Consider the following 21,291-nt stretch of genomic DNA (forward strand, 5'->3'; position numbering starts at 1 on the left):
TAATAACGGTACCACTCTGGTAGAAAATGTTTACGGTGGTGGTGGCTGGGTTTTGTGGGATCAGTGGCTATATGGGAACTCTGCGTTTTTGGATCTGAACTTAAAACTGCTTTAAGGAAAATTTACTTAAAAAGAAAAATATAATCCTCAGTATTATAAAGCTGTTTTTCTAAGATTCAGATAATGAATTCATTGAAATAATGATCTTTATCATAAAGTGCTAGTGGTAATGAACCTGCTTGCCAGTGCAGGAGACATAAGAGACACGGGTTCGATCTCTGGGTGGGGAAGATTCCCCTGGAGGAAGGCATGGCAACCCCACTGCAGTATTCTTGCCTGGAGAATCCCATGGATAGAAGAGCCTGGGGGGATATACTTCATAGGGATGCAAGTAGTTGAATACGATTGAAGAGACTTAACATGCATGCAGGTAGATGTAGTTACTTCAGGTAGAGATCTTAAATGAAATAGTGAAAATATCAGATACCTTAATCTCTAACAACACTTAAATTACATACTGTTTGTATAGGACTTAAAGTTTTAAATCAATGAACCATGAGAACTATATATTTTGTATTATTTTGTCAATGTTTGATTCTCAGAATTATGACAGAAATTAAATGATTAATAAATTATATTTGAAAATATAAAGAATATTAATAGTAATTCTGAATTTAAAAGTATGGCTTCAGCAATAAGTGAACCGTGAACTTCCTGATGTTCAAGCTGGTTTTAGAAAAGGCAGAGGAACCAGAGATCAAATTGCCATAATCCGCTGGATCATCAAAAAAGCAGGAGAGTTCCAGAAAAACATCTATTTCTGCTTTATTGACTATGCCAAAGCCTTTGACTGTGTGGATCACAATCAACTGTGGAAAATTCTGAAAGAGATGGGAATACCAAACCACCTGATCTGCCTCTTGAGAAATTTGTATGCAGGTCAGGAAGCAACAGTTAGAACTGGACATGGAACAACAGACTGGTTCCAAATAGGAAAAGGAGTTCGTCAAGGCTGTATATTGTCACCCTGTTTATTTAACTTATATGCAGAGTACATCATGAGAAATGCTGGACTGGAAGAAACACAAACTGGAATCAAGATTGCTGGGAGAAATCTCAATAACCTCAGATATGCAGATGACACCACCCTTATGGCAGAAAGTGAAGAGGAACTCAAAGGCCTCTTGATGAAAGTGAAAGTGGAGAACGAAAAAGTTGGCTTAAAGCTCAACATTCAGAAAACAAAGATCATGGCATCCGGTCCTACCACTTCATGGGAAATAGATGGGGAAACAGTGGAAACAGTGACAGACTTTATTTTTCTGGGCTCCAAAATCACTACAGATGATGACTGCAGCCTTGAAATTAAAAGACGCTTACTCCTTGGAAGGAAAGTTATGACCAACCTAGATAGCATATTCAAAAGCAGAGACATTACTTTGCCAACAAAGGTCTGTCTAGTCAAGGCTATGGTTTTTCCTGTGGTCATGTATGGATGTGAGAGTTGGACTGTGAAGAAGGCTGAGCGCTGAAGAATTGATGCTTTTGAACTGTGGTGTTGGAGAAGACTTTGAGAGTCCCTTGGACTGCAAGGAGATCCAACCAGTCCATTCTGAAGGAGATCAGCCCTGGGATTTCTTTGGAAGGAATGATGCTAAAGCTGAAACTCCAGTACCTTGGCCACCTCATGCGAAGAGTTGACTCATTGGAAAAGCCTCTGATGCTGGGAGGGATTGGGGGCAGGAGGAGAAGGGGACAACAGAGGATGAGATGGCTGGATGGCATCACTGACTCGATGGACATGAGTCTCAGTGAACTCCGGGAGTTGGTGATGGACAGGGAGGCCTGGCATGCTGCGATTCATGGGGTCACAAAGAGTCGGACACGACTGAGCAACTGATCTGATCTGATTGGAATGAGTTTCTGCCTGCCACATGTTTGTGTTGTCCAATTAGTATTGTTGTCCAGTACGCCAATGAGTATTCAGTAATTTTCTAGCTGTATTGTCAATGTGCTTTTATAACATTTTGAATAATTTAGAATTATATAACCTGTGTCTAAAATTACTCAAACTTACATCTTTTCTTCCATAAAGTGTTAAGTGTGCCCTACCTAAACACAGAAACAGAAAAATGTGCAAAGGGAAGACATACATTTCTGTGATTCTGTATAGCCTGTAAATAACATAAGGCAAAATTTTAATTCGTGTATTTGTAAAATGAAAAAATTAGATAAACTATAGATATTTATCTTGTGCTGATACATGGAATTGTGTTTCCTGCATCATAATGAAATGTCTTCAAATATATATTTCCTAAACCAAAATACTTTAGAATTCTAGGAATGGGCCCATGACATGTCCATGAAAGCCTTCACTGAGGAAATCGTGTATAGCATTTAAACTGATCTTATCCTTCTGTAGTCATTGTTCCTCTGAACTTTATTGTTCCTTTTCAGATACTACCATATATCAGTATATTAACTTTTAATAGTATGAGTCATGAAAACATAGTAATGGAGACTTGCATATCTTTAGAGTAGTCATAATACCAAGTAAAAGGATAGAAATACATTTAACATCCACTCACTAATTATAAAATCATCACTGAAAACACCACAAATTTAAAATTGGGCATGTTCATCTTGGCAACAGAATGATTCATTTTGTATATAATACTTGTTCAAGAACTTTATAACATCAAATGTGATGACATGACAGTGAAATACCTGGAGATTTTATATGAAAAAATTAACTCAAAATACCATACTAATTTACTGGTAATTTTCTCACTGGTAGTGCCTTCATGATGTAAGAGGCAATACTTATTTGTGGAACTTCAGGTTTTCTGCTTTCCATGTTTCAAATTTCTGAAATAAAAGTTCTCTACTTCAAGTTTGTAATTTTAAATCATTTTACTTGGAAATGCATCATGTATGTATGTGTGTGCAGTTTGTTGTTTTGAATTGTTTCCATTTTTATTCACTAATCTACTGAAGAACATTCACTAACAGCAGTATTTGTCTGTTTATACTCTCAGTGCAGCTACATCTGACCATCTCCTCTTTTCCATATACATAATAGATGTGCATGTAATAAATAAGTTCAATTTTTAAAAAGATAGGTGTGTTCTATAAAAGAAATAATGGAATTTATTTCCATATAAAACAAATTTGTTAATGTAATTTTAATGATATAGTTATCTTTTATAAGTTGATAATAAACAACAGTTCTATATTTTATTTATTGTAGTTATAAATCTCAGGGAATATTTGGACAAATATCTGTATTTCAGTTTGTATGGAATTGAAAAGGCACAAAGAGATAACTCTATTTTTAATCACTTGTCTTCTCTTCATCAAAGAGATCATTCTTGACTTGGCTGCCCGGATATAGGGTCACTTCTTGTAATTGGTCTTCCGGGGTAGCTCAAATAGTAAACAATCTCCCTGCAATGCAGGAGACCTGGGTTCAATCCCTGGGTCAGGAAGATCCCCTGGGGAAGGGCATGTCACCCACTCCAGTACTCTTGCATGGAGAATTCCATGAACAGGGAAGCCTGGTGGGCTACAGTCCATGGTTGCAAAGAATTGGACATGATAGAGTGACTAACACTTTGACTTCTTGTAATTGTCTCCTTTCTTATTATAAAACAGTGTCCATTTATGATATCCCACCTTCTCAAGAAGAAAACTGTGGCCACTCATATTTGACATAAAAGTGTTCAGGGAAAAGAAATAGAGAAGAATCTTTAAATTCATTTTAAAACCATTTCCCAATTACCAGGAGATCCAACCCTCTCTTTCTAAATGGTCAGTGTTTTCTGCACATGCATAACTTTTCATGTAGAGAACAGCTTCTGCCAAAGATAATTCTGTGGAAAGTCTTATAAATGAGAAATATTGTGATCTTCCCTTTGATATGTGTTTGCTTATGTTAAAGAAAACAGTTTATTGTCCAACAACTTTGCAATGTATTTACTATTATTCTTTTAAAAATACCTTCAATTATACATTTACTAGGTATCATAGAATAATATTATGAATAAATTACATGCATGTTGAGACTATTTACCCATCATCTACTGATTTATCTTTATTAGTTTTCCAAAAAATATATGTATGTAGTCATTTATAAAAGGTGCTTCCCCTATGGCTCAGTGATAAAGAATCTGCCTGCAGTGCAGGAGACACAGGTTCTATCCCTGGCAACCCACTCCAATATTGTTGCCTGGAAAATGCCATGGACAGAGGAGCTTGGTGGACTACAGTCCATAGGGTCGCAAAGAGCTGAACATGACTGCAGTGACTTAAATACTAATAGCACGCATATATAAATGTATAATTATTTACATATACATAAATATATATATCAGTATATTAAAATATGTATTTTAATGACCAGGGGATAGCCAGATCACTTTTTTCAATCCTGGTTTAAAACTTAAGCCTTTTAAAGTAATTGGATCAGGCAGCTTAAAGGCCACTAAGATGATCCATTTAGTTATTATTTGATTAGGAAGGAAAAATGTTCCTCTGTGGTTTAAGATTGATTCAAGAGGGAGAATCAGAGTTACTGATATATTCCTTTTTTATATGTTATAAGATTATGATCCTAGTATGGAGATCAATGGAAGATATTTAAGGAACACTCTTCAATTCCCAGTAAGTATTTTAATGGTAATTGTGTGAAAATAATTCATTAATACAGATTCATACAATTTATATATAACAGATTGACGGAATCGAAAAGATTTGATCCAGTATGATTATACACTACTATCATGATACTACAAACATCCAAGATTCAGACATTTGTGAACAAAGAGTAACATTTAGTTAAATTAAAAAAAAAAACAACAAAAAAACAACTCGAGTGATGAAAAGTCTCTTTTAAGAAAGCCCAGGTATTTGTAAATGTTGAGCATACTGAATTATGATTTGGGATTTTGAATCTAACAATTAATTGCAGAAAGAGACCACTTTAGCCTTGTAGGTAATAAACCAGGCAATATAATAAAAATTATTCTGTAGGTGAGGGGGCAGGGAGAATAATAGGAAATACAGGTAAAATAACCAAAGTTCTGAGTGATTATCATAACACAAGACCTGTTAAAAATTAAAGATCATTACTGGAGTTTCCAACTCTCAACTACTTGTAGTAGGGAAACAAATTACATAAGAAAGGTTCTATCGTGAAAGAAACAGCTAAGCTTTAAAAATCTCTTACTCTTTGGAAACTGTAATTATTTCTGCATCATTGTAAATAACATCAAGACTCCATAGGGTTTTATTGGGTTGACAGATAAGTTCGTTCAGGTTTTTTGTAACAGCGTACAGGGTTGATGTTACATAATTAGGGGTTATACCTAATTTGAAAGATATATTTACATGACACCATAGACAACTTTGTTCTGTCTTTGATTTTTAAGTTGAGTGAATATTATTACTTTTGGCAATTAACAGTAAAGATTAAAAAATATATATATATTTACCTCACTCAAAAGAGAAGAATGTTCCTCAGGACATGTCTCTGTCTGCATTTATGGATCCATTCCAAAGATCCTGCAGGCAAGTGAGGTCTGATACTTCTGTGCACTTGATTGCAATCAGGAAATGCTTGCAGATACTCTACTGAGCAGAAGTGCAGTAACATGAATTCTGCTCTTGTTTTGTTCTTTTCCTTAGAATGTAACATTTAAATTAATGCTTTGGAGGGTTTACTGTTCATTACTGTGCTGAGTACTTTTAGTGGATAAACATATAAAGTACTATATACGAACCTAGATTTCCCTTTAGTAAACATTACTTAAAAAAAAGATTTCCCTTGTTTTGATTTCCAACCTTAAAGGTTAATGAAGAAATGTAGATTTTCAATGAATCTTTTAATTATTAATACATAATTTATTATTGCTTTATATTAGTATATGCAATGATTTTTTAGAAACCTAGTGATGTCATAATAGACCCATAACTGTTCTTCATACATTCCACACAGGCTCCTCCTGTTTTTATTAAAAGGGAGGTCTTCTCTTTCATAATCAAAGAAAGAAAGTATATTTAGCTAGTCACACAGACAGTTGAGTGTTGAAAACCAACTCATTGAATAGAACATTCATGAATCACTAAAATAGTATAAAGTAAATTTAAAACATCCTTTCTAATAGAAAATATATTCCTTCCTAACCCTGTGCATGCATCTGAATGGTGAACACCACAGAACTAAAATACCTTGATTAATTATAGTTTGCCTTATGAACATTTTCTGTATAATTGATTCTGTAACCAGAAAGAAGACAGTTAAATCATTTGTACTTGTTTTAAGTAGGAAAATGATTTGCCAGAAAGGGAAAATTATGGGCCATTTAGTTGGGCTCCATGACAATCACGTCATGACACTGAAAGGCCTTTTCACACCTGGTAAAGAAAATGCTCTGTGTGTGTGACAACAAATAGAAATCCTGTTTTTGTGTGTTTGTGCCTAAGTGCCTCCATGAATGTGCATGTGTTAATCCTAACTGGACTGAATTACAGATCAGACTAATTGAAGAAGCACATATAAAAAAGGGTTTTCATTTTAGTTTTATTATAGTGAGCAGTACTTTTAATTTTCTTGAAAGGCACCCAAGAATAATTACCTTTGTGAACCAAAAATATACAAAACTGTACAGAATAAATAGTTCATAAAAATCTAGCTATACTTTCTTGTAAAATAAAGCTACATTGTCCCACTCTTGAGGCAACTTAAACCACTTACCCTTAGACGTGCCTTTTGCTACTAATTTATGGCATCTATCAGTGTACATCAATAAAAATAAAATATTTTTCCTATTTTTTTACACCAGTGAATTATTACTTGCCACAAGAAACATCTTTCTATCTCGGTATTCAAATTTACAAAGGATTAATGCTATGAAAGAATCCAAACTAACGATAGATGCACTAATTGTATTTACAGTTGAATATCAGTAGCATTTTCAAAATATCCCAAGAGTAAGAATTAAACTTTGAGCACAAATGACATACCTTAGTTCACAGCAGCATTAACAAGAAGATTGTCCACACAAAATGTGCAGAAAAACCAAAATGTTTTCTTCCTCATTCCACCTGAACTGTTAATCATCCTTATTTTTAAATTCAGAAAGCATTTCAGTGGCATTTTTTAATTCTCAAAGTTTCAAAGTTTTGAGCCACTCATACCCTATGTAATTCAACTTTCCATTTTTTCTTTTCTATTACTATTTGTTAATTTTAAAGTTCCAGTTCCTTTTGCCTTTATTGCAAGAAAAGTTGGTGTATCTAACAACTTACACTTTTGTAAGTACATATAATGATTTTATAAACAATACATTTCTTACATATTATAACTACATTTACTGTTACAGTTTTCAAATGACAAAAATCCAATTCTATTTAATCCATGGGTAATATAACTCAAGAAATTAAGGGTTAAATATTAAACCCTTTTAGATGTGTAAGAGGACATCTATGAAACACTTTACTTATATGGGAAAATATTAATATAATCCTTGAATGATTTACATGCAAGGACTTATTTTATTGGGGATAGACAAAATTGCCTGAAGACAATGCAATGGCTTCTCCCAGTGATCCCTGAGTTTCTTTTTCTTTTCCCATAGGATTGCTGCTGTGCTTAAGTTCTGATTGATGACACACTCATATAAGGCACTTATATACAAGGTCTGGACTTAAGACAGAATCACAGCATTTCTGCAGAAGCCCTTGAACTCTCTATGTTTGCTGCTCCAGGACTTCTAAGTAATCAGGTTCAGCATGTAAATTAGCTTTCAGCTCAAAATACTCATTTTTAGTCTGTTCCACTAATACCTTCCTTGGCCTTGAGTACAGTAATGTCTCCATCAACTTTAACTCTTCATGGGCTCCTGGATAATGTACCTCCGTATCAGGCTGAAGTTGAGCAATATTTTTCCTTAGGTATTCTGTGATTCCCAGTTGCTGAAGTTCCCTTTCTTTCTCTAAAATGTTCCTATATAATGAACTGGCATCCTGGAAGGTTAAAAATTCAGTGGATTGGTCTGTGGTTTTGTACTTCATATTTGAACCTGTGAGTGGGGAGTGGTTTTCTCGTTCTAAAAGACTTCTTTGGAGATGTTTTGCATCACTTCCCTCTTTCTCGTTCCTTTCTTCTTCTTCTTCCAGATGCTTTGGGCCAAAGGATGGGCTCCTATAGACATGAACCATGGGGCTCACCATGTGCTGCTCATAGAGTGATGCTGTGGGTCTTTCAGTAGTATGGTGAGTTGTTTTATGGCCGTACATGCTATACTGGAGATGCACAGGACTGGTGTCTCTCATCTGCTCGTCTGCTTGTTTCTTTTTGTATCTTCTCCTGCGGTGGAGAACAAGAACCACTATCCCTGCAGCACAGAACACAATAGTTATGAATACAATCAGTAGACCTAGTATTAAAACAGATAGTGGTACAGCATCAGTAAGTGATTTAAAAATAGTATCAGCTGTAGTTGTGGTTGTAGGAGTATTGACAATGATGTAACTAGTCTGAGTTGGCAGGGATGGGTTATTGCCTAAACCTGGGCAAAGAAGTTCACTATTAAGTGCTTTCAATTCCTTTTTGTGTAAGTGCTCTGGAGAGGTGCAGAGTATTTCATCTGTCACTGTGTTCTTACTTAACTTTTGTATCCATTGCTGCAATCCAACCAGGTCACAGGAACAATCCCAGGGGTTGTCCTCAAGGTCAATCTGGGTCAGTAAATCAAGGTCATCCAAGATATTACTTACAGGTAGATGAGTAAATTGATTTGTTTTAAGGTTTATCCTCGTAAGAGGAACCCCTGAAAAAATATGTGGTGGTAAAACTTGTAGGAGGTTGTTGTTTAAATAGAGCACTTTCAGTTTAGGCATTGGGTTGAAGGTTCCAGGTAATATTTCCTTAACACCATTGTATTCAAGATATAAGTACTCAAGGTTGTGGAGACCAAGGAACATACCTCCACTCAATTTGGTCAGGTGGTTACCATTCAGATAAAGCTTTTGTAATCTTGTTAAATTCATAAATGATCCTTCTTCAAGAACCTCAATACGATTGTTTCCCAAGTGAAGCATTTCCAAAGTGAAGTATTCCACTAAGTCAGACTTCAGTAATGTATGAATGATATTCCCTGCAAGAATAAGCTTTCTAGGATTTTGTGGAGGAGGTTTTAGATCTGATAAACTTTCAATATTGCGCTCCTGACAGTGTATTAGAAGTCCTGATGGGGAGAGTACTTTGCAATTACAAGGAATAGGACAGTAGAGTCCCGGAAGTTGAGTGGATGGCTTTGTAATATAAGGTATTAAACCTGGTGCTTTGGTGGGTGGTTTTAAAAGAGACGTGGTCTTGGCTGACATGTGACTATCGCTTATTGAAGAGGTTACTGCCAGATGTAATGATCCAGAAGGATCCTCGTGTTCTTCGTATACTGGTGGAGTGGGGCAAATTGATTCCTTTTTCAGCCGGCTTAGTATGCTTCCTTTGAAAAATGGAGGGCTGTTACATACAACATCACCAATTACAGACTGTGGGGGCATGTTTTCCAACCAAAGTTTTAGCTGTAATAAGTCACAATTGCAGGCCCATTTATTGTCCTCCAACTGGAGATCCAATATTCGGCCAATGTGTTCTAAAAAACCAACATAAGGCAATGTTTGCAACTGATTTCCACGAAGATCTAGATGCGTTAGAGGAACAAATCGAAATATGTTTGGAGGAAGACTCTCGATAGCATTGTCATTTAAAATTAACACTTTAAGTCTGTTGAGCTTGCTAAAGGCACTTGGTTCAATCACTGTAATGAAATTGTTATCTGCTTGTAGGAATTCCAGGTTTTCCAGTCCATGGAAGGTATCCTCTTTAAGAATTTCTAGAGAATTGTGATTGATATGAAGTTGCTTAAGAAGGCCAAGGCCATTAAATGCACCAGTCTCAATATCTGCAATATTGTTAAATCCAAGGTGTATTGAGATAGCATTGGTAAGCCCAGAAAAGTCATTTGTGTGAAGTACTGTCAAGCCGTTATTTACTAAACTTAAGTGGAAAGGTCGTGATGGTGGCACACTTATTTGGGATAACGTCTTAATACCTTTCTCTTCACAGTTTATTAGCATCGTGCCGTCTTTTTCCTCACAGTTGCAAAGAGAGTCACAGGAACCTCTGGCTGAGGCAGAGGACATTGGAGATTGGGACTGTAAAGATACACAGGCAAGGAGAGATGAATACAAGAGATGAATCCAGAGCTTCATGTTGTCATGTGATGGATCTGATTCTGTAAAATACAATGCAATAGCAATGGGCTTTAGTGGCCAGCAGCAGGGAGGAGATGAAGCTGACATTTTCAAAATGATAGGTTTTCTCCTAATAGGCAAAATATTGATTATTTTAAATATATAAGTGCATTGCTGAGTCTACATTTTCTTTTATTTTTTTACAAATATGACCGGTAGATTTGTTTTACTTTTAACGTGCATTATGATAACAATTTAAAATTTAGGTCAAGGATAACTTCAAGTATATCAATTTGTGTTCATATCACCAACTAATTGCATTTTAACAGATGTGAGGGGTGTTGGCTAAATGGACCATTGATAACTTGATATGATGCAAAGGTATGTATTTGAGAAGACCTTAACTTTTTAATTTTTTTAGCTTAAACTAGATGAATCTTTTTTTATATTTATTTTTAATTGGAAGACAGTTGCTTTACAATATATTGCATTGGTTTCTACCATATCAACATGAATCAGTTCCCTCTCTCTTGAAACTCCCTCCCACCTCCCACCCCTCTAGAGATAGCCAGAAGCAGAGAGACCTGTAGGAAATTCAAAAATGATAGAAAGACTGTATGTATGCATTTCCTTTAGTTCTATTTATGAACTGGATATCACAATATAACATCTAATAACTGTGTTTAACCTGCTTTGATTTTGGCTTAAGATATTAATTCCATTGTTTATTAAAAAAAACTTGAGAAAAATATGTCTATGTAGTAAAGTAAACCTTTATAAAAGAATTTTAACTATGCTGTCTAGGGTAGTTTGTATAAACCTAAGTATCAGATATATACACTTAAAGGTATCCATTAAAATTTCACACTTTAATTTCTAGAGGTGAAATATTCACTGTTACTTTTAAATTATTCTGTGGATAAGGTTAACATCATAAAAACTAAAGAAGAAAAACTGACCTGTGACACACATTTCTGGCTCTTACAAAAGAAGGAACAATACCTCATATAAACTTCTAATAAATGACTTCCTAATGAGGTCTTGAACCAGGCTTTAGGAAACTGAATATCTCATAATTAAGCAGCTGATCTTTATTGTAAGGCTTAATGATGGAAACAATGAACTCTGAAACAAACTTCACTGTATAAAAGTATTTGAAGATCTCTCTGATTTGGTAAATAAAAAAATGACAGTTCAGGATAACACATCACATATCCCAACTCCTAAAAATTCAATACATGGATCTGAAACAGCAATTAAAAGAAATTCTAACTCTAAAATAACAGCAGTGGTGTAGTAAATACTTTGAACTCTAATGTATCTAATTTTATTACCTTCCTTCAAATAGTGTATTTTAAATTTAGACTAAATTCAAATGTAAACAAACACCACATCTTGTAACTATTCAAATTTTGGAAATGATAGATGCTTTCATTTGTCTGGATAGGATGTAAACAGTAATTTTGAATCTAATTATAAATTCACAGTCAGGTAATACATCCCAAAACTGAATGAATAATCTCAAAAGTAAACTTCCATTCCATGAAAATACACAGTCTTATTGAAAACATGTATAGTATGAAGTTTCTGAAAGGTAGAAGACAACCAAAGACATGAAACATTTGAGTAGTGCCTTTCTATATGAAGGGAAAGTTAGCTGACTGAATGTTTCCAAAGGGAAATAGTTTGATTTTAAACAACTCTGAGGGCTATGCTTAGAATCAAGCAGCTTGGGGTTGGAGTCTTCAACTTGTAGATTAGCTTCACAGCTAATCTCCATATTTCTCCATAGATGACCAAGAAAGAATACTCTCTATTTCACCAGACAACACATCTTAAGAAGATAGTGAATAACTCCAGATGAGAATTTCTTGTTATTTTTATCTCACATGCATTTTATGCTCTTCAAAAGGTAGTAGGGAACAGTTTCTAATGTTTTCAGAAATACACATAAATATTAAAAGTGGTTCTATGTTGATAGTATGGCGATACTGTGTTAAAGAGGTAAAAAACAATCTCCATTTACATATTTTCAAGTCAGGAAAAAGTAAAAGTGGTGTGCAATATACAAAGAATCTTTTGATATTCTGCTTGTATTTGAGATTCAACAATGGTTTTTGGAAGTAATCTTTCCTTCACAGAGCACACATAGGTTAGTTTCCAATAACAAAGTGCATGCTGTAAAAGAAATAGTGGCAGATTATTTTACTTCTTCTCTAAAGCCAGCTGTTAGTCTAGATGTCTGCTGCTCACAGAAAAACAGGCATCTGCTACCGCATTACTTGTGCCAGTGAACAGGAAAGAAACTGGATATCCTTTAATGCAAAGTTCTTTTTTTAGAGAGGCAAACATATATTCAATCACTTTAGAATAATGCAAAAATAGGTATAAGGAAATCCTGGAAACATTCATCTTACCTGTAAAGCAGAGACTTCCTGACGTTATCTGTAATGCACAGCTGGAAGAGATGTTCAAAGTAAATTCAGTTTCTTTATTAAAAAAGAAAACACCAACCACCGTGTTCTTTCTTCTCAAATATCACTTTTTGGCAAGTTCCATCGCTTCATAAAGTTAAAACCTCTGGTCCAAGACAAAATGCTGAGCATTTCATTGAAAACATTTCAAGCAGACTGCATACTAGATCATCCTGAAGCGGTTGTCCTTTTATTCCCCAATTAAAATTCACGGCATACTTCACAGCTATGCTGACTTTTTTTGCATATAGTTAACCATTTGCAAGCTGCTACATGCAGTAAACAAACAAGATGTTTAACAGAGCTGAGATTGATCACGCTTGCTTTCTTAGGCTGTAGATCCAAGCTGCAGCACTGTTCTCCTTCCTCCCTTTCTAGTCTTTCTTGTTAGCTCAGTTTGTTGTTAGTCAGATTGCCAAGGGCTGGGAGGTAGGCGTAAATAAAGAGACTTCTTGGCTTTTGACTCAGCCTTTAAGCCCTTCCCCATCAGAGCGCTTTAATCTGCCAGTGTCATTTAACACAAGAGACAGCTCCACCTTGGGACTCAACTCCTCCTCCTGCAAACGGTCTTCCTCTCCGTTTAAATACCAAATATAGTGCAAGTGAATTTTGATGCAAATAATGACATATGTTTAATAATATTTTGTTACTACAGCAGACTAAATCATACACTATACTAAAGTCTCATCTAGCACAGTATTGTACTGTTAGCACACATGTTCAGAAAAACGGCAAGCATGCTACCTATAGCTCCAGTTTTATTTTTTTTAACTGGTACTCTAGGTTGAAATTGTGTACTAATTAAATCTTAAAATGTTAGCATGAACCGCTTTCCTGAAATACTTGTAGTTTTGTATTTACCATTTGAAAAGCAATTTGAAGCCTCATGTCTGAGACTCTTAAATTTTATACTTCATTCTACAGCCAGTGTTCAATTATGAGACTAGAAATGAAGTTTTTTCTTTTTTTCAGATAGATAGTATTTATTTGGAATGGAAATATGATCATTTAAAAATGCAAGCAAGAATCTTAATTATACATGGTTTTCTTTAGTTGAAAACAACTTATCAGTCTCAAAAATATGAAATTGTCTTTCCAGATAAAATGAAACAAGCATCTTCATCATGTAGTGTTTTCAATATATAGCAATTATAATAACCTGATTTTTATGATACTAACTCTGGGAGCATTTTTTCCTAAAATATAATATTTAATAAGTTACTTGTTTCTTCAGCTCTTAAAAGTTTCTGAATTATCACCAGTGAAACTCTCAACTGTCAGATTTTTTATTTCCCCAAATGCTTATGTTTTAAAAATCACTCTTCATTACCTACATTCCAAGAACCTGAACTTTTTCCACAGCCAAAATTTATATACTAAATGCTGTGGTTGATTCATTTTGAAACAGTCTATGTTTAGAAACTCTCTTGCCTATAGGTTCTAGAGGTTACCTATATTTTATTAGGTCCCATTTCAGCAACAGCTATTCTTTTTAAAAAAGAGGTTATGCAGCTTATATTATTAAAACAGGAAAATATAAGATTAGGTTGTTATTTAATGATTGTCTGCAGTTATGTACTCAGATTCACAGTTATCACATCTGTGGAATAGTTGTTTTAAAAGCTAAGGATTTTAAGGCAATTTCTAATATTCTCAGTTTCCTATATTATACAGTTTCTCATACATTAAGTTCATCTTTTATTTTAATAGCATTATGTTCTTTAAGGTAGAAAGAGATTATAATATGGATGAGAGTGTGGAGATAGAGAGTAAAGATAAGGAATGAGATAATAAAGGGAATAAAAGAATAAAAGAAGTGAATTACTTTTTTCCACAGTCTACTGCTAGCTGAGGGTCAAGTTAACTTATATCAGTCTAATGCTTTAGATAGGTGGTGATGAAAAATAGAATCAGTGAGAAAATAAGGAACTAGAATAATTTCCCTCCCAACACTATAGACATAATTCTCCAAATGCATTCACTTAGGTTTTAGAGGCAAAATCACAGGAGAAATGCTCTGAAGTACAGTCTGTGGTGGAAAAGCTGTTCAAATAGCCATATGAGAACAAATGGAATGAAATTTTTTGTAAATTGAATATCTTCTCCAGCTGGAGGATGTGTTGATTTTATTCATAATATATACCTAGCATATATTTGATGTTATTTATCTTTAGTATTTTACCTATATGTAACATGTTAGTTTTTTCATGTGTAAGTTACTAGTTAACTATACAATAGTCAGAGGGGAAAGAAGTGAATAAAAGCCTTTGGAATAACTCTCTTTGTTGGGAACATAAAGGTTAAGGTAAGCATTCTGTTTGAGAAGAGTTCTTCAACTTTTAACTTAATTCAAAGGGGCAATATTGATAATGCATTACTTAGTATTACCTCAAACTTAATAAACAACTTAACACATTCACAATGAAGTGAAGTGAAGTGAAAGTAGCTCAGCTGTGTCTGACTCTTTGTGACCCCATGGAATACACAGTCCATGGAATTTCTAGGTCCGAATACTGGAGTGGGTAGGCTCTCCTTTCTCCGGGGAATCTTCCCAACCCAGGGAACGAACCCACGTCTCCTGCATTATAGGTGGATTCTTTACCAGCTCAGCCACAAGGAAAACCCAGGAATACTGGAGTGGATAGCCTCTCCCTTCTCCAGGGGATCTTCCAGACCCAGGAATTGAACTGGGGTCTCCTGCCTTGCAGGCGGATTCTTTACCAAAGCCTAATAGCTAAATCCACTGATCTCTGTCTTTCGTTAACTGTAATTTCTCAGTTGTTTCACTCAGTCAATAATGCAGCCATCCTTTCCAAAATGCTCATGGCCAGTGTGTTAATTATTGTTGCATGCATGCATGCTAAGTGGCTTCAGTCATGTCCGACTCTTTGTGATCCTATGGACCAGCCCATAGCCCACTAAGCTCCTCTGTCCATGGGATTCTCCAGGCGAGAACACTGGAGTGGGTTGCCATGCCCTCCTCCATGGAATTTAACATTTGTAATTTCCAGTGATTACATGGAAAAGTACTTTCCCAGCATAGCTTGCTCCAAGTATTAATGATAAATATAAGTGATCATAATAAACACTCAGTGTTAGTAATTTTTCCATGTAGTTTACCCCTGTTGCTAAGTCGCTTCAGTCGTGTCCAATTCTGTGCGACCCCATAGACAGCAGCCCACCAGGCTCCCCTGTCCCTGGGATTCTCCAGGCAAGAACACTGGAGTGGGTTGCCATTTCCTTCTCCAAGTTTAGCCCTACTGACTCCATATTGAAAAATTTTAAGGTATAATCATTTTTAATGATATCTTCTAAGTTATGCTCCTTTAGAATGTGCATCTTAAATAATAAACATGAAAGTATTCTAGTCACATTGAAGAGTACCAAGCAGTCAGAGGAAATATACCAGTCTGTGTTAGTTCCTTTAGAGTGACAGCATGTGTAAGGCAGCGCAGTTCATTCACTGTCAGGACTCTGGAGAAGGCCTCTCCTTCCCTGCTTATATAGGTAGTGGAGGGGATCATCTTACAAATGCAATGTGACAAAGACCAGATGAAAGACTATTTTATCAGACTGATAATGTATATGGAACAAAGAGAATGAAAATACCCAAGATTGCTCACTGGAAAAAGGAAAAATAAAAATAATAGTGAAAGATTTTTTAATTCTGTTTAGGTCTAGTTCTACCTCAGAACATCTCTCTACCTTTTTTGTGCCACATTTAAGTGGTAAAGTGAAGATGTATGTCAAATTTATTTTAACTTAAGAAAATGGAAGGTTTGAAGAGAGAAGCCTTTTGTACCAAGTGTGGTATAGTCTGCACCTGTGTGCTCATTGGTGTCTGACTTTTTGTGATCCCATGGGCTGTAACCTTCCCCTCTGTCTACAGGTTTATCCTTTCAAGAATACTCGAGTGGGTTGCCATTTCCTCCTCCGGGGGATCTTCCCATCCCAGGGATGGAACCCACGTCTCTTGAGGCTTCTCCATTGACAGGCAGATTATTTACCACTGAGTCACCGACAAAGCCACTGGTGTAGACTGAGGCATATTTCGATACTCTGAAGTTAGAATGTATAAAATTTGGTGAATCTTTCGGGATAATAATACTACAGGTGGACTTTGAATATGTATTGGTGATTTCATACTTTTAAGAAAGAATGTAAACTTTGAGGGAAGAATTTAAAGAAATTATTCTAAGCAAACATTTTTAAAGTACCTATATCATTATCATAAAAGAAAAAACACAATACATATCCTTGAGAAACATATTATTGTGGGCTCTATCTGCTCTGTACTCTCAGGGAATTACAATCAAATTCATGATAATACTATTGAGATTGAATATTACAAATATTTGCAAATGATATTAAATGTATAGATATGTAGAGATCTTATACACTAATTATATACATTTTATTAACATTTTCTTATTTCAAATTAAGATTTCTTTAAAATAATAATGAGGTAAAGTCTACTTGAAAAAATTTTACTTATTTACACAAATGTCATTCATAGAAAATAATAGTAAAAGAATGTTATCTATCTTATGTAATGCCATGTTATACAGTAAACTCTGAATTTGATTCCCAGATATTGAACTTAAGATTCTCTTTCACATTTCACTGGAAGAGAGGCCCCAAACTCTTTACTGTAATTACTTCTTTTTTGGTTCTGTTAGAATCAGAACATAATGATTATGGATACCTTCACTTCTGACAATAACATGCAATTTAGCTAAAGGAATATGACCTTTGTATGAGGGAGAATAGATTTTCTCACATGTTAGCAGTAACATCTTGGTATTTGAGGACATTTGCACACATTCATGAAGAATAATGTCTTCTCAGTGAAAAGTCTATGCATCTTAGAAAAAATTAGTATGATAGATATACTTTCTAAATTGACACATGAAGGAGTGTTTAGGAAACTTGCTTTTTGCATTGAACCTTTAATAAAAAGGTTCATTTGTTATTTAAATCTTGTTTCCTTCATGCTCAATTTGATCTGAGAGAAAAGGTTTAAACTAATAATGAAATTGCCTTATTCTAAGACAGGCTTTACAATAAAACTTCCTGTTTTGATTTGAAATCTGTTGGCACAAAGGAACTCTTTGATACCATTGCTTAACCTGGCAAAACTAAAAACAAAACAAACACTTTCTCCTGGAAGCTTGGACTGAAAAGTGGTCTTCTCTTCATTAAAAAAAAAAAAAAAAATCCCCTACTTTAAATGGATGACTAAGACTTTTTTCAAAAAAAAAAGTTTACAAAAAACAGCTAAAAATTGTTGATGGATATTTCTATGATGAATATTGAGGAGTGCGTAAGGAAACAGGTCCAGTGGGATAATGGTAGACACTGTGTGTTATTATATTGATTGTAAAGATTCATTGAGGGAAAGCTAGTGTCTGCTTCATAGTTTTCCCCAAGTATCAGAATTGCACTTAGAAAACAGTCAAATGAGCAGTTATTCAAGTCAAATAATTTCTTTGTATGTTCTCACTATCCTGCCATCTTAGGACATTTACCGCCTTGTTCTCAGGAACATATACAGATTTATTTTAAAATATTTGTCCATATAGCAAAATCTAATGCTAAAAATAAACATTGAAAAAAAAAAGTATCCCCATGGATCTTCCCAAATGTTGTCTTACATGTATTTTAACACAACCTGTGTGACTAAATTACTTTGGATTCAGATGATTAATAGTAATGGTAGGTAAATACCACTGAACTGAATATGCATGATAGGCTTAGTGGACTATCGACAGGGAATTTTAAATTCCTGGGTGTCTTCCTATTGCCACTCACCATTTGGACCTCACTGTCTCTTACTAGCACATATTGCTGTGTCGCTGAAGGATGCAAACTTAATTTAATACTTTTAATCTTGTAATTGTGATATTCAAGCATTTTTATAAAATATGTCAGTCTCATTTAGTTCATTTTACTTCAATAAGATAAAGCTATGACTATCATAACCTTGAATATAATGTGTATATATATAGAGAGAGAGAAATAATTTTTGTTACAATTACATCTATGTTCTATAAAGAAAGAAAATAATTGACAAGGTATACATGTTTGTTGAAAAATCTAAGTATATAGTTCAACAGATGACTCATTTTTTATTTTGCATTTTAACTCAGTAACAGTACTGTTAATATAAAAGGACACTAAACTTAATGTCATGACTGGAATATTAATATTAACCAAAAAAGTGAATGATTAATTATTAGTGACAAATTCCACTGAATAATGTTGGCTTATTTTGTTAACAGAAATCATGCTGAAAAACTCCAAAACAAAATAAGAAATTTTGCATTTTGCTATGTAATATTTTTCAAAGTGTTACAGAACTTAAGAGAATTAACTTTTGAGTTGTAAGTAAGTTACTCAGATAGCCAGGGAAAACTATTCCTTCAGAATCAATCTATATGCATGTAAAAAATGCATTGATCATTTACCTACACACCCACATGAAAATAAACATAAATTTTTTATTAATTATCCTTTTGATGCTTTTACCATATACTTTTTCTTATATATCTGGAATATCTTCTGGAATAATTGCAGCTTTCTTTTGACATATTTTGAAAGTATACATATCCCATTGAACATTTCTATGTTTACTTTATGTTCAGGAAAATAAGTGAAGTGTTACTTAAAATTTTCATGTATTCCTGTATCAAAACAGGACATGGATAATTTGGTACAGAGTAAGTAACAAATACTAAAAAAATATTAGCACTTAAGAGATTCTAATAAAAATTAAGACCTAAGAATCAGACAGCCCATGGAATGTGGTGCCATTGCCTTCTCCGATAATAAGTTATAACTTGTTTAAAGTGGCAGACAGCCTTTTTTTTTTTTTTTTAACGAAGGGAAGTTCAGAGGGAAGAATCAAGTTAATTTTAGATATATCATACCAGATTTCTAGGGGAAATAAAAATCTAATCTTCATAAAACACTCATTTGAACTAAGAAGGACTTCTAGTTCCTTTAGCATCAAATAGTATTAAATTTGAAGTCACATGACTATAGAAAAGCAAATACTCCTTGAAATATTTTACAGGGTTTTTTTCTAATTATAATCAGAGAGGCATTTCTAAAAAGTAGTTTTATATATACCTGTAATGTAATCAAACTTAAGAGCATTAAATTTTAGAAATTTCACAGCTTTAAACATTTTTTTTAGCCTTAAAGCAATGTGAAAAACACGGTTTATCTAGCTTAAAAACAGAAGAAATTCAAAATAGCACTTACCTGCTCTTTCTTCCTATACACAGAAACACATGCTTTCACCAAAACATTAAAAATCATTGAAATTAGTAGAAATCCTTGATATGGGGGGAGGGATGAAAATAAGGATCTTCAATCTAAAAGTAATCTTGAATATTGGTATAATATTGATAAGAATTAGGAGACATTCCTAACACGTCCCTTGGTTTAAAGCTTTTTCTCTCTTTCAGCACCCTCTAGTGGGTACTTAAAAAACTTTTTAACAACTGAAAAATTGGCAAATAGGCTAACTTGTTCAAATTTTACTCTCTAAACATGCAGTTTTTTAACCTTAGTTATTTAATATTAATAACAAGTAACATTTTATACAATTTTGAGCACTTCCCATGTCTGTAACTAATGTGATCACTCTAATTATAGTAACACCTTTACTCTTTGAACAAACGAATTCCACAATTATTATTACAGTAGAAAATTGGAGCAGGAATGTTATTTGTACAATGTTACAGAACTGGTAAGATTTTTAAATCTAGATTTTTAATCTACCAAGTTCATTTATGGCTTCAGAATTCATTTTTTTCATCAGATAACATTGCTGCTGCTGCTGCTGCTAAGTTGCTTCAGTCGTATCCGACTCTGTGCGACCCCATAGACGGCAGCCCATCCGGCTCCCCCGTCCCTGGGATTCTCCAGGCAAGAATACTGGAGTGGGTTGCCATTTCCTTCTCCAATGCATGAAAGTGAAAAGTGAAAGTGAAGTCGCTCAGTCGTGTCTGACTCTTAGCGACCCCAGGGACTGCAGCCCACCAGGCTCCTCCGCCCATGGGATTTTCCAGGCAAGAGTACTGGAGTGGCTTGCCATAGCCTTCTCCGGGTAACATTGCAACTTAGCACAAATATTTTAATAAGTGGACATAATTTATAATGAAATCAGGTGCTAATCATCTACATAAGAGGAACAGATTTGAAAACACTTTTGTTTGTCCTTTTGAATAAAAAATAGTTTTCTAAAATATTTCATTCAATGTGTAAACATTATTGACAGTTGTGGGCAAATCATTGCATAGGTGGAAAACACAAAGATGAGTTATTTATATTTATTCATGCATATACATATATGTGGAGGTTCCCCTGGTGGCTCAGATAGTAAGTAATCTGTCTGCAATTTTGGAGACCTGGGTTTGATCCCTGGGTAGGAAGATATTCTGGAGAAGGGCGTGACTACCCACTCCAGTATTCTTGCATGGAGAATCCCACAGACGGGGATGGAAGGCTTCAGTCCATGGGATCGCCAGGAGTTGGAACAACTGAGCGA

General features: G+C 34.6%; 1 protein-coding gene across 1 annotated transcript; it reads right to left on the reverse strand.

Annotated features, from left to right (window-relative positions):
• Nucleotides 1-5,692: 5,692 nt before the first annotated feature.
• Nucleotides 5,693-13,717, reverse strand: SLITRK6 (SLIT and NTRK like family member 6). The gene is made up of 2 exons (XM_055542770.1): nt 12,678-13,717; nt 5,693-10,301 (listed from the first exon to the last, which is right to left on the reverse strand). The coding sequence occupies exon 2, from the start codon at nt 10,276-10,278 to the stop codon at nt 7,750-7,752; it is 2,529 nt and encodes an 842-aa protein (XP_055398745.1). The 5' UTR covers nt 10,279-10,301; nt 12,678-13,717; the 3' UTR covers nt 5,693-7,749.
• Between the last annotated feature and the right edge of the window lie 7,574 nt (nt 13,718-21,291).

This window comes from Bubalus kerabau, chromosome 12 (assembly GCF_029407905.1).
Source record: "Bubalus kerabau isolate K-KA32 ecotype Philippines breed swamp buffalo chromosome 12, PCC_UOA_SB_1v2, whole genome shotgun sequence".
Lineage (NCBI taxonomy): Eukaryota > Metazoa > Chordata > Mammalia > Artiodactyla > Bovidae > Bubalus > Bubalus kerabau.

Bases quoted from the DNA above. Each gene is read 5' to 3' on its own strand.
- SLITRK6 (XM_055542770.1), bottom strand. From the start codon at position 10,278: ATGAAGCTCTGGATTCATCTCTTGTATTCATCTCTCCTTGCCTGTGTA.